At 39.3% G+C, this 27,655-nt stretch overlaps 1 protein-coding gene and 1 long non-coding RNA gene across 7 annotated transcripts in view; one reads left to right on the forward strand and one right to left on the reverse strand.

The window, feature by feature from the left end:
• Window positions 1-124: 124 nt before the first annotated feature.
• The window catches only part of hdac9b (histone deacetylase 9b), a 44,359-nt gene continuing 16,828 nt past the window's right edge, over window positions 125-27,655 (forward strand). Inside the window, exons 1-2 of one of the 6 annotated variants that reach the window (XM_044207504.1) lie at window positions 125-261; window positions 3,226-3,284. Coding sequence is in view for 2 of the 6 variants with exons in the window: in XM_044207503.1 (XP_044063438.1) it covers window positions 20,604-20,712 (109 nt within the window). In the remaining 4 variants the exon portion in view is untranslated. Of the gene's footprint in view, window positions 262-3,225; window positions 3,285-20,006; window positions 20,713-20,734; window positions 20,989-24,510; window positions 24,580-27,267; window positions 27,481-27,655 lie in introns of those variants that run through there. The other 5 variants (XM_044207503.1, XM_044207502.1, XM_044207505.1 and 2 more) reach the window with 5 other exon arrangements.
• On the reverse strand, window positions 1,479-4,141 carry LOC122881388. The gene is made up of 3 exons (XR_006379151.1): window positions 3,506-4,141; window positions 2,606-2,668; window positions 1,479-2,503 (listed from the first exon to the last, which is right to left on the reverse strand). It is a non-coding gene; the product is annotated as an uncharacterized LOC122881388 (long non-coding RNA).

A 27,655-nucleotide genomic window follows, 5' to 3' on the forward strand; every position in this document is an offset into this window, starting at 1 on the left:
GGCTCCGTTTGGTCGGCCTTTCACCAGACGTCTAGTTACAGTAAGCTGTTACTGTAACAGCTGCTTATTATTCTATTTAAACACCATGACTCATCTTGAAGTTGCACAAAAAGCGAGAACCATGCTACCATTGGCCGCAGAGCAAGTCTAGTGGAGCCACTGGGGGTAAAGTATTATATCAACATCACTATTCTCACAGGAAGAGGAGTTTCTCCGGACAGACGGTCATGGCCGGTCACTGACTCACTCTTCTTCAAGAAGGTATCCATGCCATACTGACACAAAAAACATGCTACATAATTAATTAGCCAGTATATCAGTTTAGAAATTTTGTGCAGATATTACTAGCTGAAGAAGTAGACCTAATACTCTTAAGTAATACACCTGTCACACCCTAAGCCCTTAATATAGTGAAAAAATGTGAAATCTTTCTATAACAAAACAATTTTTTTTTGAGTAGCATAACGGGAACTACAAAACAAAATCTCATTATACAACCCTGTGTTGTAAAATTATCAATAAATCTATCTTGTATCTTGTAACTGTATAAACACTACGTGGGTGGTGCCTGCCATCTGCTTCTGAAGTTAATAAACACTTTATACAGTAGGCTATAGACAGTCTGTCAATAGCCTATAGTCATGCTATATACAGTAGTCTAGGCTATACAGTACACACATACACATCAACAGCCCCTCTCCTCTGCTTTTGCCTCCTGGCCTAGTGGTCACAGATATCTTTTTATATCAGCAGTTATAAATGCCCAAACTGTTATAAATACCAGTTTATTTCCTCTTTTCCCATGTCATGTTAAAATGCTTGTTAAAGATTGGAGTAGCCTAAATAATACTTTTTTTTTTGCACCCACAGTGCATAGTTTGGATACTAAATAATTGGACTGTGCTACACAAGCTGTTTGGAGGAAAGTGAAGAACATGCACAACTCAGACCACATACTGCTAATACACCTTTAAATATACTTCTGTCTGCTGACTAATAAACCCTTGGACATATCTTATGGGTTTATTGTAAGATAATAAGACAGCATAGTGCCGTCTATCGTGGAACTGAATTATCATTTTAGAGAAAAGTGAGCTCTGAAAAACCCACAGGTTGTTGGTATTTAAATCCAGAGTGTGTTTCAGGTCCTGTGACCTAACACCAAAATGTGGTGGAATATGGCCCTCTAGTGACTTACCCTTCAACTACAAGCAGGCTTTGAAAGTAGCTGATGTGATCAAATTGAATAAACGCTTAAATGATAAAAATACAATATGTCAACGCTTGTGAACTTATAGCCCAAGTGTCAATATCTGTACTTGTTACTTGTTATTCAGGCATATGTAACTGACACAGGGTGAATTTGAGAGCATTAATGACTTGTGTGACTTATGCAATCTTTTGTAATCCCTGTGATAAAATTGATAATCATTTGCATTAATTCAAAACAACTTAGAACAAAAATATGTACTCTAAGTGTCAGTGATTTCAGATCCAAACAAGATTATAAACTCAATTCCGTTCACACAAAAATCGGATGCAAAGAAGTCTATGCATTAATAATCCTGAAAATCAGGGTGTCTGTTCTTGAATGTTTGACTTGCTCATGGATTATTTCAGCCTCAACAGCTGATGATGTGGGACAGTAATTTCCTCTGTATGGTGAAAATACCACGGACAGGACTAGCGGGGTTGACATTATGGAAGAGTGCCAAGACTTGGACACAAAACTGTTGTTTATGGTGCACTCAGTGACTCAGTGGTTCTGTCACAGATACAGTCAGAACATTGAATTTCAAAAGTTCAGAGTAGCAATTCAGGACTAGAAGATCTGCTGCTATAAATTACTGTGTATAAGCTACTGTACAGTCAGATCATATTGTGGCGAGTTTTATGCAGTACAGCGTTTCAGCTTCAACAGTTAAGTATAGACATAAAATGAGAACAATATTGTAGCATAATGATAATGTGTAACTGCTACAGCATTAAACCATTAAGTGACACTTGAGCAGATTCTCTTTCTGTTGAAACTTGTAGATGTTTGACAATTCTCCCATTTGGTGTTGATTATAAATCTTTATGCCTCTTCCCTATAGAAACATTTTAGAAATAAGAAACTATACTGTAACTTATTAAATATGGCTGTTATGTGTCTCAAGCAGATGATGATTACTCCTTGTGATTTCTCTCAACCAAGTGACATCTGTGCCATTAGGAAATTAAAAAAAGACTGGCAAAGTAGTACAGTTTTGTGAGTGAGGGAGGTAGCAGGGGTCTTGTGAAAGAATGTGGGTTATGCTCACCAGGCCACTTTCCAGGGTTAGTCTCACATTTCAAGGCATTGGATACAAAGAGAGGGGAGAGGGAAAAGGTTGTGGCAGCTATGTTGATCATTTTTGGGTGTAGGTCGGTCGCCTTTGCTGGGGGTAATCCTCCTGGATCTGTCCCTAAGCCCCCTGAAGATCACAGTAACCTCAGCAGGAATACTTTCTCACTGGGAAGGCTGAGGTGGAGTGGGGTTCCCACAAATTAAATTAAGAAGAGGAGAAACAGCGGACAAAGGAGTAAATGCATAAATGGAGAAAACAGATGCATACTCACATACCTCCCCAAACTCTTTAAAACTGCACCCGGAGCCTGTGTTTACACCCTTCTTGTTTACAGGACCCTGTGTGTGTGTGTGAGAGAGAGAGAGAGAGAGAGGGAGAGAGAGAGAAAGAAAGATCAATATGTTACAGTTCTGAACATCCTATCCTTTCTACTGGAGCATTTTGAAGCTTTTGTTAGTTTCTTTGTTCAAATATTGTATTTAATAAAAATATTTCAAATTTTTTGCTAGACAAAAAAAATTATGTAGTAATATTAATAGAAATAATAAAAAATTACCAGACAGATACCAAATATTAAAATATGTGCACATGGCATTTATGTGCTCTACATGAAAAAGTCACATGCTGGAAAGTCACACACTTTAAAGCGTCATTAATGGGGTTGAAAGTAATATTTTTATCCAGAAATGCACCTCGGAGCTTGTAAAAATGTTCATTACAGCCAGTTCTGTTTGTGAGGAAGTCATTTCATGGCAGTAAGACGGATTTCCAGTCCTGTAAGATAACTCTTTTTGCTGTAAAAATAAGGGCTTGTGCAGAATAAAGCAACAACTAAGTCAGTTCAGAACAGCAAAAATGAGACAATTATTCATCAACATGTATCTCTCTGTCATAGAAAACCATTGGAAGATGTCCTCCCAGTACTTACCCCAGTATGGAATGGTTTATAAAAAGGTGAGTGTCATCACCCACCCTCACCTTACATCTGTCAAGTGACATTGATGAATACACTTTAGTCAACTTTTTAAAAATAGCTGTTTTACTGCACCAGTTGATACAGTTGTTATTGCTCAAGTATACCTCACCACAGCAAATGCAAAATTACAATAACATATGCTGACAATTAGATGTCTACATGTTTGTGAACTGCAAAGCTCATGACATTCTTAGCTTACCCTCTTGCTGAGAAATGACATGGTCCTTAGCGTCTAGGTGCCAGCTGTGGGGTCCTGCAAAGCGATGAGACAGCCACAATGACATGCAGACAGGATCATGCCTCCGATTCTCTGATGCTGGGCTGTGCCCCTGTCTGTCTAGCCGTCAGGATGAGGGATAGCAAACAGCTGGACAGTCGGGGTCCTGGGATGAAAGTGGTGTCACCTACTGGGTCATTCCCAGCTGCTGTAGGACAGTAGTAAGATGGGAGGAGAGTGGATTTCAGCTCATCGTTTCCCACCACTGCTCCCAGCATGCTGATGTTGAGCCACAATCCACATAATCAGCAGATAAATCTAAATCCTTGTCATATACTGTCTTCTAAAAGTCTAAAGGAAGGGTAGGCGTACAGTAGTAAGGCATAAACAAATAAGTCAAGGCTCAAAATATTTCATGAAGCATTAATCTCCACGGTGAAAAAGGCCAAACTGGATGGAGATGTATCCAAACATCCAAACGCATTGTGGTATTTGATGAGCAGTGGTGTGGGGAACAGGTGAACAGAGATGAGAGAGGTACTTTGTTCTTCTAAGGGAATACATTTGTCCTCTGGCCAAACAGTAAACTAAGAAGAAGTACTGAAAAACTGCTTTGAAGTGACAAATAAAAATGTGAGACCGTGGACAGCTGTAGATTTATGATGATGACAAATCTGCATATAATCTGTGCTAATCACACAGGCCTTGCTCCTGGTTGAGATAAAAGCATCTCCTCTTTTTATCAAAATTCACACCACTAAGCAGTTACGCAACCAGAAGAGTGGGAAAGTTATTATTGTTCCCTCTTGGCTTTGAAGTTAGGGACTGAGTGCAATGACAGACAGTTGCTGTTCTTTTCCATTGTTTGATACCCAGTCTGAGCACATTCTAAGCCACTAAATCTAAGAATAGATTTATTAATAAATGTGTAATTCATAGATTATTGTCGTTGCACAGCAGCAGCTGATGTGCCAAGGCCAAACACTGTCCAGTCAAAATCCCAGTGGAGTTCCAGTTGATGACAATGAGTAGTATGACCATTAGATGGCACTGTTTCCATTTTAATGATCTTTTTGTTCACTTGTGGACGCCACAGGTGCTATTTTTACGAGGTGCATCACTGCAAACTGTAGTCTGTAGATGCAGCTGTCGTAGCTATCACATTTTGGAATTGTATGTTACGCAATAACAAGCAAATAATAGCCTCTTTACAAGCAGCGAGCTACTTGAGTGTCCCATACTCCTATTATCGTAATACCTGGTGCATTCATCTATCAAACTTATTATGTAAGGAAGTACTTAACACAAGAACAACTTAAGATAATAAAAAGAAAAATATATTGTATTAATATAGTAAAATACACGGGTTCTTTACATGCATACTGCTTTATTACCCGAGCTTTATAGGGGTTTACACAATGGGATTTAGCACCAGTAAAAGTTAGCATCAGATTAGCTTGCTTCAGTTCTTTAGATGATTGATGAACTTGCAGGAAAGACTAGTGCACCTGCTGAGGACAGATAGTGGCCGGAGCTGCCCTTGTCTCTCCATCACAGAGATTATCAGAGGAGTGGACAGAGTGCTCATTCTGCCACTACCTTGGCTAGGATTTTACGTGATATCGTCCCCTCTTTTGACCATGTAAGACTATGTATAGCTCAGTTGCCATAACGCCACAGACACATGTCGCATGTCTACCAATTTAACCACAGCAGCACACCTGCCAAACCCTCAACCTTGTCCTCAGTTGACAGTTAACGTTTCCACTTCGGCCTTCTTATGTTTAAGTATGTGAGAAGAACAAATACGACGTGATATGTATACAAACTACAGTGTGTTTCAGTAGTTTTTTAACGTAAAAATAAGTAATATCTTGTAAGTTAAGAAAGAATTATACGTGACCGCTAAGTTGCTTTTACAAAACGGCAGTCCTGAACAGTGCAAGCAAATAGTTAATTAATATTTAGGCTATATTAGTAATTTTTAGTAAAGCATAATTATGTTTTTCCACCTGGCTATATGTTCTTGAACAGTAGCTAGACAACAAACCCGTTTGCTAACACATACTGTACGGTCAGCGCATTCGTATTTGAATTAACGGTTGGTCACAGGTGGTCGTTTTGTAATCGATTTCTATTGTGAGTCCGCCAATAAAAGTAGACCGGAAATGTCTGTATTATAACAAGCCGCGACATTCTCCACACAGCCACAGAAATGAAAATGTTTTTTTGCTTAACTACTGACGGACCTCATAATCATCGCTTTCGCAGACTGTTATTTGTTACCAGATGTAGGGTATTGTAGTGCAGGCTGCCACCAATAAATAGATTTGCTTATGGATATATGATCTCACCAAACGTGGTTGAAGTCTTTATTTAAAAACCCGTCAATTATCCAGGCCTGCATCACCCCTTGTCACAAACTATACACATGACTTGATTTGACTAATATTTTAATATAGATATTAAATAATAAACTGAATTGGATAAAACAATCTTTTGGGATTGTGAACAGTGTGATGTACATTTGAACAACTATGAGTCTACTAATTATAGCCATAAAACATCTCAGCACACTATACTTACATTGTTCTCAGAGGTGCTTTACATTACATTATATCCAGTGGTGGAAGAAGTATTCCAATAATTTACTTAAGCAAATACCACACAGTATACTGTAAATTACATGTAGAAGTCCTGCTTTACAAATTTAATCAAGGAAAAGTACAGAAATAGTAAGTAACAAAGTATCAAAAATAAATTCTCATGATGCAGAATGATCCCTTTTAGTGTTTTATTAGTATACTATTAGATCATTATTATTGACGCATTTACATGAAAGCAGTACTTTGATGTTGTAGTTGGTCGAGGTGGAACTAATTTTAACTGCATTATACATTGTTGGGTAGTTTAATATATTGCAGTGCATCATATTTTATATACTGAACATATGTTTTGCGTGTAAAATCTCAATCTGAAATAAACTATAGATGTTAAATATATTTAGTGGAGCAAAAAGTACACTATTTCCCTCAGAAATGTTGTAGAATGTAGTGCCTCAAAATTGTACTTGGTTACAGCTTGAGTAAATGTAGGCCTATTTACTGTCCACCACTGATAATGTCGTACACTTTACTTCTGTATTTCTATCCTTTACAATGTCTATATCACATTCTGCATTGTTATGTCCCATATTACTGAATATTTCATACCCCATGTTCCATAGCCACTTTTTAAGTATATACTTGGAGCTGTAAGTGACATTCACTGCCACTAAATGTCGCACTAGAGCACCAGCATTTCAGTCCAAAAAATGGGTTCTATAGCCCATCAGACTCCATTGAGAAAAACAGTAATTTTACATCACAGATCATGTAAAACACACTTCATTCAAACTGGACAGACACAAAATAAAACTCACCAAAACTGTCTTTGTTAGTCTTTCAACTGTTCCAACAATCACCAACTCTGGTTTGGTCGAAATGAACCCTTAAAGGTCCAACGTGTAGGAGTGTGTTTGTAACCATTTGAACACTGCTCGCATCACCCTCCCCTTCAAAGCGTGTAGGAGAAACTACGGTGGCTGTGAAATCCGTGAAAAAACGCAAATGGCCCTATCTAGAGCCAGGTTTGTCCATTCTGGGTTACAGTAGAAACATGGCGGTGCAACATGGTGACCGCTGTGAAAAGAGACCCACTTGCTATGTAGAAAAAAAACTGGCTTATTCTAAGGTAACGAAAACACAACAATTCTTATTTTCAGGTGATTATACACAAATTAAAGCATACTTATAAATATTATATTCCATTTCTGCCAATAGTTCCTCCTAAATGTTACACACTGGACCTTTAATTCACCAAATATTCTGGTGCTACACATCAACTGGCAGCCGCGAAACGGGCTGCAAAGGCTGCTGTGGACAAATGCGCCGGTCAGAGTACATCCACTAAAAGTGCTTGTTTTTGCCAGTGACAGGCTCAGATTGTTATTCTAAGTGTCTGACAAAATTATGGAAAGGATCCCTACAGAGATAGACCTTTTTTAATAAAAGTAATTGTACATACTTTTGCTCCTTTGTTTTTCTTAATTTATTTTGCCTAAAAAAAGTTTCAATGTAAAAAAAAAAAAAAAAAAATCCTGTATATTTTTCTCTATTTTAATATACACACAGTCTATGGAGATAAGCATTTAACTGCACACTGTACTGTGTATGAATATGTATGTAACAAATACATATTTGAATCTACAGCAACTTTCCTGCATATTTTGTGTTTACAGATACTGAAGAACCAAAACTCCAAACACAAGCAGATGAAGTCATGAACATGCCTTCATGCTTATTTTTTTCTTAAATATCTTTTGAGATGCCAGTAACTAAATGAAAGTTAATTGACAGCGCAGCTGTTGTAATGATGGTTATATTATAAAGTTAGTTTGGTTCTCAGTTCTTTTGTTGGACACCATGTCACTCCAACAAAAACATTTCGATCGTCTCTGAGCAAGGTAATAGAAAAACACAAGAACCACAAACCCTCCAGTGTACACATGACATTTTCACTTAGACAGCGACACAAGAAAAACACTGCTCATACTTGACATGAAAGCCTTTCACAGCCACTCCAAATGACCCTTCAGCTGTCTTTCCATTTCAGAATATTTATAATATTTTTACATTAAACTTGTTCTTGGCAGGTTAATGCTCACAGATGTCTGCACTGCTCAGATGGCTTGAGGGGGCAGGTACCATCTGAGCAGTGTCAGGGAGAGAAAGTCATTTTAACAGTACCTTACACTTAGCCTAACACATAATTTCATAGTACCAATGAATGTGTTAATGAGACAAAATGTTTTCGATAGAACAAGTCTTGGCAGGCATCTGTGAATTATTCACTGGACCTGATAAGTTGGCATGTTCGGCTATACAATTGGCAAGCAGTATTCACAGAAGCAGCATGTTGCATGACATCCCTGCTGTGTAATGCATGTTAACTATAGTAGATTATTATTATTGTCCTTAAGTTGGCATTTGTCAGATTTGTACCAGTAAAAATATTATATAGACTCCACAGAATAATCAGTCAGCTACTAGCAGAGATGACATAAGAGGTGAGCATGAGCCTGTTTATTGAAGTGCAGAGAATACAATGCCTTTTCCTTTTTTTTCACAACCAAAGTGATGAATAACAGTTTGTCACTGCAGATTTATTTCCTGTGTTTGTGTGCCATCCTTGACTGACCGTGACAGTGTGAAGGCAGCCTTCATGTCACGCAGCAGAAATTGAAGTTCCAATAGAGAAAAAAAAATGCTGTGGTGATTTGTGCCGGGTGACGTAAAGTATGACATGACAAAATGATTGCGCCAATCTTCTGCCTCAAATTGGCACAAAGCAATTGTTGTAAAAACACAACTGTAAGCCTGTGTGTATATGTGTTTGTACAGTACTTGGGTGTCTGTGTACAGGTGTGCCAGTGAAACAGTGTATGTTAAAAGTTTAAACATACATAGATAAATGACTCATATGGTAGAATATAAATAGGATTGTTTGCTTTGTGAAGGAGCTATGTCTAAGAAATAAGGTTGCCAGTACATAGTAGTATTTTAATAATAGTAGTTCATAACAGATTCTCCATAGAGATGTGGACACCTGCTTTCCTAGCTAGTATAAAGCCAGAGTCAGAAGGTTTAGAGTTTTTGTTTCTCATTTATTGGCGTAAATGAGGTAGGGTGGCATGTTCTAATTAAGAAACCAAGAATCTCCATAAAAGAAATTATGTCTTCCCAAAATAAAACTGAGTTCAATTTTATTTGACATTTATGACACCTTATATATTTATTTGTTTATAACACTTTAAAAGCACTTAACAGCACAGTAGAGTTTCATTGTATTAGCCTCAGAATATGTCATAATTTATTATGAGTTTTGGGTGACCAGGTTATAGCTATTATAAGTTCTATATTCAGCACAGGACTTTAATTTATTAAATAAGGCAATGATTATTATGAAGAGGTTTCATGTATGCATGTTGTTTCATGTCATGACTCTTTTAGAACAGATAGTTTGATTTGCTTTATAATTTCATTAGTTTACAGAACTCAAGACAGTTGTACTGTAAGACATTATGGGACATTAATAAGAGTCCCAAAACTCATAATAGACTACATATGATGGCATACTGTGTATATACAAAGCAATTACAGGTAAATGTATGATGCCCAAAAGACACCAAACTCATAATGTATTATAGCCTTTTGGGATCCATTGGAGCCCATTTTCTGTTACGGTTAGGATGTCTAGCCTAGTTGTAATGTTCTCATGTTGCATGCATAAAATCTATAGTAAAACCAACCATGAGCATGTAGCATTAGTACTGAGTTTTAAGTTGTATGTCATTGCGATGCCCTTAGCTGTATGTTAGCTCTTGCAATTCTGGCATGATCCACATATTTCTAGGTAGGGGGCAATTTTTGTAATTCTGTATGATCCAAAAGACTTACAAACAGCTTTGGTAATTCGTACCCAGCATCCAGTGCCAGTCAGCACAACGTGTTCTTTAGCTGGATTTCACACTTGGAAATAAGCTCTCATTCTATCCATCATTTCACTTAAAAAATGACAGATGAACCAGTGGTCGCAATTACAGAAACACTTACAAAATTCTTAAAAACACACACTACGAAGTTAGATTTGTTTCTTAAATATACATCTCTCATGATATGTTTCTCAACTTCATGTTGGCCATGCTTGTTGACACCCATAAACTATTTTTTGTGTGGTCCAGGATCTATTATTGGCTCTGGCTGTAAGTGTTTTCTGTTCCATAACAAGATGAATCCCCAACATGGCATTAGGTTACCAGGCAACACTGGTGTACACTCCACTGCTTGGTTATAATTTTCTTTGTATAGTTATGATGTTTAATAGTAAGTGACTACATGGCAGTCAGCCAAAATTAACCACTGTTAGCAGAACCCGTAGAGCCTGATGTATGTCAGGAGGCGTAGAGGCTAGCAGGCTATATTTGGCTGCTATGTTCCCTTCAAAGAGAAGCGTTCTAGGTCTGGACTTGACATTTCTCTTAGACTGGAAAAATGGGTTTGGGTCAGTGAGTTTTTGTGGGAGGAGGGGTGTTGTTGATGCCCAGAGGAAGGTGCTGGTCTCTGTTCTGCAATGGCTTATTGTTATGTTCTCTTCATCGGTACGGTCCAGGAAGCTTAAATGACAAAATAAAACAAGCAATAATATGTGTTGATATACAACACTGTCTTTATTACATAAAAGGCTTTTTTTGCCACAAGATTATCATTTCTGTAATCCACTCAAGACACCCATAAGAACAGGACAGATTATCACCATTAGGATAAAACTTTGTTACATCTATCTGTAAGTTTTTGAGTTATGTTTTCTAATAAGTCAACATATATTTTTTCTCTGCTTTGAGAACATTTTCTAACCTCTTAGGCTCATATAACCCTTGTAAAACTTGTATTTTCAAAAGTAAAATACATTTTCACCAACTGAAAACAAGATAGTTTTGTTGGTTATTGAAAAGGTGACGTGCTGAAGATGCCAGGTTAAGACTAATGACATTACAGGATGGTACAATAGCATCTTGGTGTCAGTCTATAGGGAAATACCTGGAGTGGCCAGGAGTTGTGAGCCTTGTTGATCTGGCAGTGGCCCAACATATTCACAGGTGATGTTAGAAATCAGGAATCACTGCTGAGCAGCTACAGACATACTTCATGATGCTGTTTTCTTAGTCCACTTGAAGCCTCTAAACTCACTGATCATGTGCATTATTAGCAAACCTCATAGCAGATGCTTTTTTCCTCTACAATGTAAGTAATATAACTTTATACTTTATATTGCCCCAAAGTTCTGTTTTTGATTAGTCTCTTCTGTGTGTGTGTGTGTGTGTGTGTGTGTGTGTGTGTGTGTGTGTTGTATGTGTTTTGAGATTTAGCAGAATCATGTGAAGGGTAGTCCTGGGCTTTATCTCAGTGTGTTGTTCATGAACAAGAAATGGAGAGTCATGTTCACACTTTTATTTATTTTGCTGTTCTTGGCCACTGCTGCTCCAGTGGAAGCAAGAGTGTGGCTGTACAGCAGACATTGTGCAGACAATCTGAATGTAGCCCAGGTGCCACAAAACTATTCTGACTTAAATAAGTTTTTCCTCACTCATGCTCTTAGTGTTTGTTGTTTCTGGTTTTTTTTTTTTTTTGCAATTACAAGTTATTAACAGCAATTCTGTTCAAGGCAGTTGCATGCACAGAAAACATTTTAATCAATCCTTAAACCAACCTGATAATATATCTCCTCTAGCTCCCCTGCAGGGTGAAAAAGTCAGAGGTGTTCTCACAGTGCAGAGTTGAGGCTTGGACTGTTGGTGAATAAAGGAGTAGGTAGTGGTGTATGTGTGAAGAATATTTTTCTCTCTGTATAAATAGTAGGAGGAGAGCAGTGGCCCAGAGGGGGAATCTGGCTCCTGTTGCAGCTGAGACACAGACCTTGGTGGGTTTAGCCTGGTGTTCTCAGTGTTGTTCATCCAGCCCCACTGTAGACCCCTGGCCTCTCTGGGGGGACCTGCCTCCATTTGTTTTAACTTCCTGTCCAAATGGAGTTGGAGAGATGAATCATTCATGTCTTTGAGAGGCCTCTTGTGTGGTTGAAAAATGGGGAGATTTAAGGCTTCTGCCTGGAGTATTCAAGATAGATTAATATGCTATGCTTTTTGCTAAAGCAACATATTTATGACTTCCATTTGCATTTTTTTTGTTCTTTAGTTAAAGTCAGTCAACTGAGATTTTTTATTTGAATCCTTAAATATGTTTATGTTGTTGTCTTGTCTATCTACTTATACCCATCTGCTTATCTGTCTGTCAGTATGCCCATTGACAGGCACCATGGAGAGTGCCCCTGTCCTAACTTGATCCTGCTCTGTCAAATTTGCATGGTGAAATCAGTGAAGGTGATAAATGAGCTGTGCTTCGGAGTTCTTGGTATGCCCAGCCTAATGGGCAGATTGTCACTTAACTGTCACAGGGTGGGGCTATTTTCCCTGATGGCAGAAACAGACAAACTTCAGACTTCACAGGCCCACTAGTTGTCACTCCATGCCATCCCACCCTCCTATGGGGCCCAGATTGCGCTGCTATGCGTCATGCTAAACATCTCTTTGTTGTTACCTTTCATCTATGGGTACATGCCACCTCTCTCAGCCCATCCTGTGAGTTATGGGCCTGTAGGAGGTCAATGCCTTAACCCCTCCCCACTTGGCGTGAAATGTGCAGAACAAACGGATCCAGGAATTACACAGAGATTGGACACACTGGCTGGATATCTAAGAGCAGAGCCCTCGTAAAGGTCTCTGTGGCCAGATAGGTGTGAAAGGGTTACCAGCCCATCTGTTTCCAAAACAGAAAATTTTACTCCCTTTGAGGTAAAAACATTAGAGCATTCTCTAAATTCTCCCTTGTAGCCTTGAGGGGCATTATCTTAGCAAAGCTACTGACAAAATGTAAGGTTTCCAAAAGTGGAGGCCTGAAAGCTACATTATGTTCTCTTTAGAACAGAAAAATGACACTCATCTGGAAGAGGAAGTTTTACTCACAGCCTTTAGATGTGTTTAAAAGCACAGAATAACATCAATGAATGGCATCTTGAATCAGTGATCAGACCAAAAAAAGAAAATGAAGATGCCAAGGATGCTTGCAGTTTTTTGTTCTCTCTTATATTTATCAGGTCTATTTTGCTCTTTTAAAGGTAGGAATCTCCATACTTAAAAAGGAATCATCCATGTTCTAAGCTTCATTTCATCTTTTTTTCCACACACAGCTTTGAGGAGATCACATAATTGTAACAGTTTTTGTGCTGGTAATTTTTACATGTTTTATAAAAGAGACAGCCAATGATTGTTAGGCTCTGTGTTATTGAAGAGGCTGGGTTGAAAAGTCAGTGTGGTTACTGGATCTGAGATGAAAGGCAGAGGTCAGGAACGCAGCAGCCACTCCCAAGCACAGCATGGTGGCATTGCTATGTGAAATTGTGTGCGTGTATGTACATGTGTATTTGTCTGTGCATGTATATTTGTTTGCAGAGTGAGTGTCTTTATTTGTGTTTCTACAGTATCTGTGCTCCTGGATCTCCTTGCTGTCAGTGCATTTGCAACATTTTCTCTTCTCGTGTCCAGTTGCTTTAGCATAGTCTTTGTTGTGTGTCAGAGTATTTGTCTTCCTGGTCCTTGGAGTTTGGTGTGGAAAGTTCACAGTAATATCTCTAGCATCTCTAGGCATTCTTTGGTTTCTTCATTTCTTGTTCCTGTTTTAATCAACCTGCAGGGTGCACTGTTGCTGAAGGATCCACCAGGGGTTTTACCCTGCTTGGACAGTGTCCCACAATTACAAGTTCTGCTGTCTTAGATACTGCTACGCTTTCTAGTCTCAGTCAAGCTGATAAAACTCACAAATAGGAGAATGGATTGTAGAGACAATAAGACGTATAAGGAATTTGTAATATCTTCATTCTTACAACCTATGCAATGACACAAACCACAATAAAACATACTTGTTTCAAAGTGATTTGACAAATCTCAAATAGAGAGAGAGAGAGAGAGAGAGAGAGAGAGATTCAGATTTAGTGGAAAAACAGCATGCGGCTGAATACTTACACCACACAAAAAATTTCATCTGTGATTGAATCAACTGTAGCACTACTATTTTTTGTTTTCCAACCAAACAAATTAGATGACCCCTGAACCATGCCTTTGCCTCTCAGGGGAGAAAGGAAACAGGGAGCTGTCTGACTTGTTTAGGCACTCTCATAGGAACTGCAAAAGTAGAACATTGTACTTGGGAGTTTGTGTAACATAAGCCAGTAACTTGCACTGCATAAGAATATGATAGCTCATCAGGGTGAATTTGTAACTATGGTGGAAAAAATGTATATGAAAATGATGCTGTAATAAGATCCAGAAACTCAAGGTCACTCTAGCAAAGCTCCACCAGGTTTATGCATATGGAGCAGTCCAGACATTCACATTGTAACAGAGGTGGTGGGTGCACTGTGGGACATTCCTGGTATGCATAGCAATACCTTAATAATCAGAGGAAGAGCTATTTTTCAGAGGTATTGTTGCATCTGGGACCTTTGAGACACCACAGGAGGAGAGTACTATGACTGTACTGTGGTCAAGTAAAGAAGTGGTGGCGTAGGTGGAAGTGGCTTGGACAATAAGCGTCAGCCCACCCTTCCCATAGTAAACTTGATTTCCTGATAAGCTTTTTTAGATGGACCTTTAAAATGCATGAATGGAGTTTTGCTTGAGTCTTTAAAGGTCAGTGACAAATCCAGAATAGCAATGAAGCAGTAAGCATAACCTATTATTGTTGGGTTATTCCTTGATAAATGTGCATAACATATTCAGGTCACTGAAGTGAGATTTGTCCCCTTAAAAGAAAATCTGGAACTTGGGTGAAAACTGCCTGTACTTTTCCTGTGACTGAAATAACAATGCTGGTATTTTGCCAAAGGACAAACAAATGTTTTGTCAAAAGCTGTGGTAATACCAAAAATATATATTTTGTTATCATATTACGATAATAGCTCCAAGGCACTTGGGAGGGATGATGCTATGATTATCCACTCATAAATGGGTTCGACTAGCAGGATGTGGATTGGAAGGATGCCTCTGAACAGAGAACCTTTGTTTTTATTAATCCCTCAGGGATTGTCTAAGGTCAGCTAAGCTTGACTGGATTCCATCAAAGTCACATGTGTCTGTTTGTGCCTGTGTGTTTGTCTGATACAGATAAGGCTTTTGACTTGCATTTCAATGATGTAGGTCTAAGAGCCACTGATGCAATGAATCCGCACAATGTGGTTTCAGACAAGTTTCCTCTGAATCCTGTTTCATGTTCATTGGTTAATAGCTCGCCAAAATGCCAGCTGACATTAAGAAAGATCTTTCAAAGGCTCTAATCAATGCTAAGCCTTTTGGTATTAGAATATCGTTAGAGGATCCATAGTTTGTATTGCTTTGAGAGAAGGTGCTGGGAAAGGGGGACAAAGTGGAACATGAAGTGGGCTTGTCATGATTGAATGTAGGGTGGAAGTTGTACAACAACAACATGGTCAATTTGATACAAACAGTGGATCAATGGTTTCCAGCAGAGATGAGCACATTGATCAGTAAAAATACTGAGAGCTGCCCTCTGTTTCCAGCATGGCTTTGTGCTCCACTTCTATTTTTAGAAAGCCTATGGCAGTAGATGAAGGCACGGCATCAGGGACCTATTCAAAGTTAGAAAGTAAACTGACCTCAAGGTCAGTGCACAATAAGTGGATGCTTTGAAATTGCTTTGAAATTGTTTTTTTTTGGCTTTTTGGAACTCTGATATGGTTCAGTCTTTCTCTCACATTTCAGATAGAAGGTTCACAGCAGATGAATGAACACATTTTTCTGAAAGGTTTTTTACTTTTAAGGATATATGCTGATTCATCTCTTGCTTTGAATAGCACCATCTCTGTATTTTTTATGTAACACATAAACCTGCATGGGCTCCATGTAACATTGTTATTATTAGACTTTGTTGGCAATGTTTCAAGATTAAGTACCAAACATGACTGCCTTTAAATCTTTTTTCATGTTATTTGATCCAACCTGTTAAGTGCATTCTATATCACCCTGAAAGTCCAACAGGAAATACCACAGGACGCCAGACAGAGTAACCCAATAAAAGCAAGAGCGCCCAAATCATTAGTGGGGAAACACGCTCACATAACACATCCAGATGTACAAGCTAATTAGATTTTACCATCAAATCAACAGTTGTAGTGCCTTTGTGCTTTTATGAGACTGACGGGAATATGGGCTGTTTGAAGTGACAAAACTTTACCCATGGCTTTTAGCAGGTAGAATGGCTGGGCTTGGTTGCCAAAAGAGCATGCTGTAGTCCACATGCAGAGATGGGGGCAGCAATGTGCCATGGCTTCACTCCCTAAATTGATCCAGGAACTCTTCTACAGTTAGCAATGGTGACTCATCAGGGGCTGATGTAAGTAAGATGGTGGGCATTGAGGTAATTGGTGTGGAGAGGTAATTTCCCTCCTGTAGGGCTGCCCCCAGAGCTGTGGGGTAGCCACTAGAGAGAAGAAAGTCGGGGTGGGGGGTTACGTCAGATGTTGCTGTTAGTATGCAGGCCCTCTCTTGGGAGGAACATCTCCTCTGACTGAAGAAATCAGCACCTGACAATGATCACATCCACCACAGTCCTCCCAGGGTGGCATGATGCAACTCTGCATCCACACAGGCAGGAAGACAAGCAATAGGTAGGAAGTCAGAGAGGTGGATATAATGAATTTCATTAAAACAGAAATGTGTATTAAGATTGTGTAAGAGGGCTATGAGAGTCCCTCTGTGATCAGTCTATTTTACAATAGAAAACCCCCTTCTGATACACGAGGGCTTCAGAGAACATGGAACAACAAAACATGGCTGACTCATTCCCTCCGATATCCGCTATTAAGGGGAACAAACCATTTTCTAGTCTGATCAATTTATGTATAAGGAGCGGGGTTTGTCCACCCCTCATATCTGTTGCAAGAGTTAAGTTCAGCTCCCTTCTTTCTCCAGTCTGACTCCCTGCTGGGTTTCATCATGCACAGTGTGTCACAAGGCAGCAGTGCTATGGTGATTAAGCCACAGAACTTGGGAGTTGATTTGGAACTGGTACAGTAATTGTGGTAATGTGAGCAAGCTTATTTGGTAGAAAAAAACAAGTCCCCAGGTTCTGACCACAGTTTCTTGAAATAGAATGGAAAGAGCTGAAGTATCATGGTGGGAGTATCTCTTTGTTATATTTCTAGTCCCAATAGATAATTTAAATTGACTAATTTGGAGTAAATAACATGATGATGGAGTGTGTATTGATGCATGTGTATGTGTGTTTGTATACTGACATGTCTTGCTCTTTGAAATAGGCTATAATGGCCTTTCATTTAAATTTGGAAAGTGCTAGGGGCATTTCACTGGTTTGGCCCACTTGTTCCCTCATCTCTAATATTCCCCCACTCCGCGTCGGTGCTCTGATGTCACAACATACATACACGCACATACATAGACACCCACATACACACACAGAGTTTGTGTTTGATATGAGGGAGGTGACAGACAGTCGAGCCCTGGCCCTGGAGAGCAGAGTGGAGTGGCTCTCCAGCAGGGACGCTGACGTTCACACTTAAATGCTTTAATAGGACTAAAGTAGACAAAGGCCGCCAGTGACGCAGTAAGAGCTATAATGGGCTTGCCACATTGCAGGTTTACTAAACCCTGCCTATTGGACAGAGCTATTTCCAATCCCACAATCCTCATCAGCCTCAGGAAGCTAGTTATAAATAAAAAGTGTAGGTTAATCGCTGCTAACATGTCCCGCTGAAATGTCTCAGTGTTTGTGAAGAGCAGTAGGTCAGCTTGACCAAGGTTTTTTAAGATGATTCTGGGAACTAATTATTTACATAGAAGTGCAGAGAAGTGAGTTTGATTTCTTATACCTTTGTAAGACAAAATAAAGCACACATATATGTATGTTGTGCAGTACATTCTCTAAACAAGCAATTAACAAATAAATTAATTAAATTAAAGTAATCCAGATATTAATGATCAAAATTAATTGGCAAAAATAGTCTCTTTTGAGAGTTAGAGTTTAGAGTTTGCAGCATATAGCATTTTAATTATGTAATAGTGGAAAATCACAGTAACAGGAACATTGCAAAATATATTCTGACCTTTTAATTTCAGGATTTGCTCAAGATTCAGACAAAATCACATTGTCATGTCATATGAATAAGGATTCCATTGTCATAATAATAATAATTGTCATTCATGTGACAGCCTTACTTCCTCTTTTGATCAATTATGCCTTAGCCTATGTTAAGGTCACCCCACAGGGTCAGAGCTTGCCTGCTCTGACAGATACTGTGACAGATGGAGCTCTGGGTCTTTAGCCATCATTACCTTGGACTTGAAGGCTTGTTATCTCTCACACCATCTTATCCAACTTGAATGTCAAAACTAATTCACAAAGATCAGGAGAGCTAAATCTGTTTCACTATGATGTGTCACTAAGGGGAGACTGGAGTAATCATTTCTTGATAGATTTGCCAAAATGTTCTATTTGTGAAAATTTTCTCAGCTATTACATACAGTAAACGAAGATGAAAAATATTTTATTTAGATAATTAATTTGAGTTTTGTGATTACAGAGAAGTAGTAGGGAATCAAAATGAATATATGCCCAGTTCTTTTCTCTCTGTTTATGAATAATCAAGTAGTACAATGTCATACATGGGTAGTTGTTTTATGTCTGGGGCGAGCCTGCAAGTGCTGCATTTCCTTCTTGGCTTCTTGGTTGTGCTGTGATAAAAGGATTGAGGGGTTAAATGTTTGTCCAGCTGAAACAACACAGTAAAACTCCTTCTCTGTGTCTCTGTAGCCTAGTCGTCAGAGCTCAGGACCTAAAAATAGCCATACTGGCTCCACGCCCCTGGCTGGGGGACAGGTCAAATTATGAAGGAAGATGAAAAATTTAAAGGCACAGGCTGCATGGCCACAAACCCAGCCCTGCATCAGTGGTCAGATAGAACATTTGACTTGACTCTTATGGACTGCAGTCAGATTATATTAACAATGGATCTTGGCCAGTTTGGGATGTCATATTAACTGAAAAAGCCCTACTATATAGCTACTTGGTGCTCAAAATTTTGTATTCAAATTCCTGAGATGTATATGTGTACTGTAGTGCTTTGTTTGTAATTTTGAAAATCCCCCATTATACAGTATCAAGGGTGTTTCAAGGAAATGGGATGTGTAATCCTGAAGAGGTGTTCTTGACACAGTTTGAGAGGTTTACGTAATTGCGATCATGCTGTTATGGCACCTTACAGTTTGTTTCCTTGGCTAGCTGAAAGCATGCTTCCTGAGTAGCAGTACTGCCCTGGATTCACACTGAACCCCACACATACACTGAGCTAATGCAGTGAAGTTACACTCTGAGTCTTAAATGAACACAGCGTTCATTTGGTATCTCCCTTGACTAACACATCTTGTTGGGTTTTTGTCACAAATGAAGATTATTACCTAAATGCTATTGCATTTGTGTTTGATTGCGTTTGTTGAAATATAATTTTTTGTACTGTTTGCCAAAAAATTCTAAAAACATTATATATTTATGTTTTGTGTATCACATAAAAGACAAGCAGCCGTCTTACAGAAACTTTGACATAACATATATTGCACAGAGGTAACTTTACTTGTACCTCTTTAAGTACATCAAGGAAGAAATGGATCATTCCACCTATGTACCTGAGAGAACAAAATAAGGACAAAAATAGATTGAGTGAGAGAGACTGGTTCAACAAATCAGAAAAAAGGGGGTGGGGGGGGATCAAGCCTCCATCTGCAGAGAGGGAGTCAGGAGACATGCCTTCTGGCAGGAGCTGAAGAAGACAGCTGTGTTTGGTGTGGTATTTTTAAACGCATCAATGCTGCTCCAATCCCCGCGCCTCGCCTGACCTATTTTTAGCCAGGGCTGGCCATTGTTCTATTTCTGTCACCTGTGGGCCACGCAGTTGTTGATTCACATGCAAATGAAGCTTGCTCCCTCCCTGGCTTTCGTTACTGCCTCAGCGAGGTGCTCAGTGCACAGTACACGGCTTTACTTGCAACTCAGCTTTACATTTTTCTCAGTCTCTGCTCAGACACTTTGCTGAGGAGAGAAAAAGCCACAGACTGGAGAGAAATAGAGAGAGAAGCAGATAAGAAAAAAAAGCTGGACTTGCCATCTTCTCCTAAAACTGTGTTAGTGTTTGGATCAGACTGAAGCAGGACACCGGGAGAGTGGCAGCCCTGCAGTGTGCAGTTTCTGTTATTGCTCTACAGTGCGAGTGGTTTATCAGACAAGGAGGCACAGGGAGGGAGAGAGCTGCTTGTTGTCGTGGTCTCTCCCCTGAGTGGCTTAGGGGTGGCTCTTGGTGACAGGAAACGCAAGGCTTGCAATGAGACCTGAGCGCTGAGTGGAGTATGCTGCAGACGATTTACGAGGGCGAGTCAAGTTTCTCCACAACAGAACGGCGCGTTGGACACCAGCAGCTCCCCTACCAGAGCAAGATGCACAACGTGAACAACTCAGGTGATCACACAGCCCAGTGTTTCTACTCCTCTTGAGGAATCTCAGTTTTTATCCTTCTTTTTCTTTGCATTCCAATCTCTGTCTTTCCTCTATCACTGAATCTGTTCCTACTTCTCCGCTATCTTCTGTGCCTGACTCGCACACATTCACTCTGTCCCTCTCTCACGTACTCTCAACTCTTTGCGCTCAACCGGTCTCTAATTCTGTGTGAAAAGAGAACTCAAAGCTTCTCAGCACAGCTACGTGGTAGGATCAGGCACTTCTTCCTGAATCAAGGTATTTGCTCTTGTGATGATAAATGCTGCTTTATGATTTGTCATTCTTAGTTGGATTGTTACCTTAATCTGTGTTAAAAGATGTCTTGTAATGTGTTAAAATGTGCTGCTTATCCTAACATATGCAAAACATGCATAGACTGTTGTTTTTCTACTAAAATTACGAAATGTGTTAACATTATTCCCATGCTCTAGTTGCCTGAAATGAGTCACTGTGAACATGAAAGGGATGTGTTTTGTGAGCTTCCATGACAGCGTGCACCTTTCAGGGAACAGGAAAAACTGTGACAGAAATACTGAGGGGACAACTGAAAGGTTTCTCTCAGGATATTTACCACAGACATTGACTGTTCTATTTTTGACCTGAGAATTGAATTGAAGAGTACATGACTGACATCAGTATGACTAATGTCTATTCACTGTATTGACTCAAGATGAGTCACACCTTATTTGCTTAGATTTTTTCAGCAAGTGGCTATTGAAAAACGTAAAAACTGTCTCTGGAAATGAGTCCAGAGTCGAAGCATTGTGCTCTGTGAAAACTCTGTGAAAGCATTGTCATGTGGGTTGCTGAGAAGCATGTATAATGAGAAAGTACAGATTGAGTCATGTGAGTGCTGCATTTACTGAAAAACTATTATGACCTTTAAGTTGTCACTAGAATTATCTACAATTAGCTAACAGCAAGAGGGGATAACATGATGTCAAGTCATTTAAACTAATTGTTTAATGTTTAGATTTTTTACATTGACTGTTTACTCAATATTTTTGGTGTTAAAGATAATGCAAAAACTCTCACATCAAAATAACAAAAAACACCGCCTTAAGTCTGACTTCAGGCAAGCAAAAACGGTGACTGAAAACATCCAGAGGCAGTGGGCTAAGCGTGAGGAGATTTAAAAATAAGACAGGAGGATGACAGGGAGATGACACATTCCATCTCTTTCAATAGAGCAGGTTATTTGACTATCAGGCTACAGGAGCAGGGCTTTCTTCTTCTGCCTTAGCGGCCTATGAACCAAACAACAGATATACCGAGCGCCTGAATTCGGGCTCCTTGCTTATTCTGTGGGTCAGCTATTCTTAGGTGAGAGTTATTTTCAGCTTATGGCATTAGCCTGCTAAGATTAGACGTCTGTGCGTTATCATTCCATCTCGGCATGCTCCTGATATAACAGTGGTTTGGAACAGATATGTGCAGAGAATTCTGTCATTTGCCTGTTTAATTTGTTCTTTCCACTTTATAGTAAATCACTTGACAGTGACTAACATTATCTGTCTAAAAATACTACTCCAGGATGCTTTTGCATGAGTTTACTGGATGTCATGTAAGCTTTGTTGGTAGAGCAGACACATTCCCTTTAAGACAGACCCGAGGGTGGGTTTATTATGTGCTGTGTATTAATGTTTTAGGATATTAATCTATTGTCACGAATATTGTTGATGAAGTGATCCTTGTGTCAGCTAAATAGGTCATTTGTGAGTTGTTTTCTAAAGCAAACTTCTTGACATTTTATATGATACTCTACTTCGCTGCTGTTACATTTCAAGTAGAACATGAAAATAAAGGGCATAATCCCATTTTTATTTTGATTAGTGTCAGTAACATCAAAGTTCTGACAAAAATGGTCCTCAGATGGGCTCTCCAACAAGGGAAACTAATTACTTCCCCCTGCGTGCGACATATTATCTAAAATATCACGCAAGCTCCCTTCAATAGGGACCTTTCAGACAATAACAATGCTGCACCTTTCAAGTCCTCTTTTCTGTATCCTGTATCCATTCAGGTTGCCTCACCGTGTGTTTTGGAAGTGCTCACCACTAAAGAGGCCATGCAAAATAATACAAATGAATATGAGATTTTATTTCAGTATCGTAGTTGGTCAGTATAAGAATGAAATTATTTATTATTTGAAACCATTAGTAATAGTTAGGTGAAGAACGTGTTGAACAAAAAGCCGAACTTAAAATACATTTTTGCATATTTTTTTTCTGTTTCTCTTAATATGCATGTCATAGAAAAGCACAGTTTATGGCTAAGGTTTTTAAGGGATGCTTTTCCTCTGGTTGGAGGTTTTGCTGTGGCTCACGGCATTAAGGCAATTGACTCTTTTTGATTGATTTATTAGGAATTTTATTGACTAGGATCCGCTGCCAATGTTGTCCACAGAGGATACGATAATGACAGAGGAACTTACTAATTATCTTACAGTTTCCTGGGTTTTCTCCGTCTTTTTGCTTGGATAGAGATTTAGTATATGTTGCTTTGTGTGTTGTTGTTTTGTGAGTCGGTTTGGGATGATGGCAGGACACGAGACGACTGGACTCCTGGCCCTTCTCAGTGAAAGGCTCGTGGTGGTTCAGCTCAGCTCTCTTTGTTAGCAGATAGCCTGCAAACCGCAGCTCTGGTTCAGCTGCAAGGACGAGCCTGAGTCTTAAAAATAAAGACCTGTTTCTTGCTTTAGACATGCCAGCTGCTCAAAATAACAAGGCACTTAATGAGAGATCCAGCACCACATTGCAGTCCCAAGCATCAGCTTATTTTTGCCCTCAAACATCTTCTGTATCTCTGGTTCTATTTATACTGTCAGACAGGGAATTTAGATCAGCAACCATCTCTAGTGCACACTAAATGCATACAACATACAATGTGTGTAAACACAAAGTGTGCCATTAGGCTAAGTATATTGCCAAAACTGATATTTCATTAACAAAATATACACTATCTGAAGATCATGATCCATGGTCACTACCACATTGGGTTAAGATGCTCTCAACACCTGTCCTTTATACAGATTAATATGTTTCACTGGAAAACAAACTCAGTACTAATAGTGAACTACACTGTAAAATGTGGCGATGTTTTGGGGGTTGTACTAGTCATAATTTGTTTGAGCCATAAAGCAGTTATGAGGAAACTCTGTAAAAAGCAGGTCCCTTAACTATAACAACCCATAACCATATGTAACATAGTATTTACATACATATTGTTTATACTGTTTATTTGCTGCCAAAGATTTGAGACTGAGACTAATGACAAGGTAAATCAACTCATAGGTATATGATTCTTAACATTTATGATCCAAGTGTTGTTTTTTAACTTCTTGCAAATGGAACTATTGCAAAACTGTAACAACAATATTAGCATCAATATTAGCATCAGTGAAATAATTCAGAGCAATGTACTGTGAAAGCAAAAAAAACATTTGCACAAATGTGCATTATTATTATTGTAAAACAAATGAATAAACATTTATGTTAATAATTGTTAATGGTTCCCTGTGGAACCAGCTATGGAGCTGTTTTTCTATGTGTTGGTCCCCGTTTTGTTCATCTCGTGATAGCAGGCACTTACACAGTCCAACCAATGGCGTCACATTATTCCACTGATCAACAGGTGGCGGTAATACGCCAGGATATGTTGCAGTGTGCCAGCAAAGACAGGGAAGAAGAAGACTGATAGCTAGTAAACATGGATATAAACAATGCTGGACTTAAAATAGTTTAAAAAACGGCTTTATAAATGTTTAATGAGGAAGGAAATGCATTTGACACATTTGTTAGACCTCAAGGATACACACAGTTTGTTTTGGTGAGTAGCACTGAATGTAAACATAACTTTTGTTTGTATACAAGAAAACTCCACAATTTAATAACAAGTGAAACTGTTAATTTCTTTATCAACACTTACCTATCAACACTAAACACAATGTCTTTGGTGTAGCAGCTTTTTTGTTAACATCTGAAAATGATAGTTTTATTCAGTGACACCAACAGGTACCTCTAGGTGCAAATTAACTTGTTAAAATGTAAGAATAGCTGCACCATTCATAGTCAGCGGGTAATGTTTACAATGTTAATAACTCCTTTTTCACATTAGTTGTCAGTTCATGTGCTAGCGGGATATAAAAAGATTACATTGAAATGTCATGGTGCTCTTAAAACTGGTAAAGTCCAATATGAGCCTGCATAATGACATATTTTGCTAATGTTTTACTATATGTATCTATGTATTTTAGACTCCTCACATGTAATAGGAACGTCACTAGTGATGTGTGTTTATTCTATCTCCAGGGTCGGAAGTCTGCTAATGTGGCCTGAGGCAAAAAAAAAAGACATCCAACATCTCAAATTAAGGCTGTGATTGTCACTCTAACCACCACCAAGGCTAATGAGAGGCAGATCGGTTATAGAAATAAACACTTTGGGGACACTGGCGGTGCGACACTTCAGTGGGAGTGTGGTCACAGGCCATGAGTCACCCTATCCCCCCTTAGCAGGCCCTCCACAGGGAGGAATTTGGGCATGGGGCAGGGTGCTTGTCGCTCCCTTGTGCTAAAAACAAATTTTGGACCTGTCATTCATAAATCTCTTGTTTACCAGTGCCTAGAGACACCTCTGTGCACTTTCCACCAATCAGGAGACATCTCACTTTCAGTTGAAAAAAAAGTTTTCATATCAAGGGTTATGATCACCGATGGCACTATAGGACCAGTGAACCAGAAGTGGCAGGTTCTTCTTTGCGAGTGATCATTTCAAAAGTGACCCGAAAGTTACATGAATGCAACACTGCGCTTTTATTTTTGCCCGTGTTAAATTGAGCAGGCGGCCTCACAACTGTGACAGTCTTTCGCACATTGTCTATATTAAGACCCTGCTCAGAAAAGCATTTATTTTTAGCCCTAGTTACTGGTGGTTCCGTATTCTTCTCTGCCTAAGGAGTATTTTTGTAATACAGAAACAGCAGATTTCAGTTGTGGGTAGTTTCAGTTTGACATAAATATATCAACTGTAAATGTGTGGCAGTAGATGTGTAGGTCTAATGTATTCTGTGATTGAGTAAGGTACATTGACATGCATATTTTGACCGTTTCTCTGTTTCAGTCAGCACAGAGAATAATGTCAATCATGAGGAATGTAAGTGTTAAATTATACATTAGGTTGAGGTGTCAGTGGAGCTCGAACAATGCTTACCTACAGTGGACGGAGAGTGGACAAGAGCAGACGGGCACATGAGGCTGTTGTGGTTTCTGCAAGGCACGGCAAGTTTATCTGTATAGCACATTTCAACAACAAGGCAATTCAAAGTGCTTTACATAAAACATAAAAGCAACATAGGACAATATAAAAAGACTTTTAAAAACACTTAAAAAGAGTTAAATAGAAAATAAAAACAAGATAAAAAAGAGAGTAAAATTTAAAGTGCAGTGTAAGAAATTAATCTTTATTTGATTTAATAAAAGGCAGCTGCAAACAGAAAAGTCTTCAGTCTTGATTTAAAAGAACTGAGAGTTGCAGCAGACCTCCAGTCTGGGAGTTTGTTCCATATATGTGGTGCATAAAAACTAAAAGCTGCCTCTCCATGTTTAGTTTTGACTCTGGGGACAGAAAGCAGACCTGTCCCAGACGACTTGAGAGGTCTGGATGGTTCATAACGTAGCAGAAGATCTGAAATGTACTTTAGCCCTAAACTCAAGGGCCATTTCATACAGCCTATGGTTTAGGCTTTCACATTCTTCCTCCTCACCCCCCCCCCCTCCCATCCTGTTAAACCACTGTCTGAGATTTTCTGATGGAGGCTCAGCTTGATGTGCTGATCAAAGTGGAGATCCTTAAGGCCAGTCACAGTGAGGGTACAGAATGAAATATGAGATTAATTAGACATTTCAGTGGTGAATTCTCCCAGGCAGCAGGTGTTTTTTGTTGCTATATTTAGGTCCATTAGGCAAAAGTAGCACTAAGGCTGTCTGACAGTCTGAGCCCTTCAATGGTTCACAGGTTCACGGCTGCCCCTGGAACAGCGCCTGCTACAGAAGAGTCCTTTGTCAAGTACTTACAAGCTAAGATTAATATTCCCTGTCAGGAGAGAAGGGTCTGTTCTACAGGTGCCTGTTCTCTGTGCCTGCCGAGCCGTTGCCCTGCTCTGTCTTTTGATTGGAGCTGTTTTTAGAATGCAGAGAGAAAAATGACAGCACGGGAGTTCCCTCTTGCTGTCTTCACTCTTTGAACATGTTTTAAGACAAGTTATCACTTAGCCACTGAATCGCTACAGTGTGTGTGTGTGTTGGAGGGTTTTGTAATGCTTTCTCTCTCTCTCTCCCTCTGCTGGGGACTCCTTTCTTATATAAGAGCTGAAAGGCTGATATAATAGTCAACATGTCACATTGCCACCGTAGGCAGGAGATGACATGCAGTGAGACTCGATATCTGCAGGATGGGGAGACATAATTACGTCGCCAGCGTTGCCATGGCAGCGGCAAGTTAGGGTGGTGGATACTAGGGTGTGGGGGTTGTCACAGACCAGGATTGCGCCACTTGCTTTTATGTTTCTATTTATAATCATCACCGCCGCATACACATGGAATGGTGGCAATGAAAAACAGGCTACATGACAAAACAAATGGGCGCCAGTGAGCTTCACAGCATCAGTGAACAGGAGGACACTGCTTCTTAATTGATGGCTACTGTAGACTGACGCTGCTTCTTTTGGCAGGTTTAAACTCGTTTTTATTGGCATTTTATTATAGTTCATAAGGATAAATGCATGACTTGACCAACACAAGATTATTTATGTGAACATATAAATTACAATGTGTTAGTTTTCTCTCATGCTTCCAAAGAACAGGTGGTGTAGTAACATTGCTTGTATTTGTTCCCTCAAATGTGAC

Source organism: Siniperca chuatsi, linkage group LG9 (genome assembly GCF_020085105.1).
Source record: "Siniperca chuatsi isolate FFG_IHB_CAS linkage group LG9, ASM2008510v1, whole genome shotgun sequence".
NCBI classification, from domain to species: domain Eukaryota; kingdom Metazoa; phylum Chordata; class Actinopteri; order Centrarchiformes; family Sinipercidae; genus Siniperca; species Siniperca chuatsi.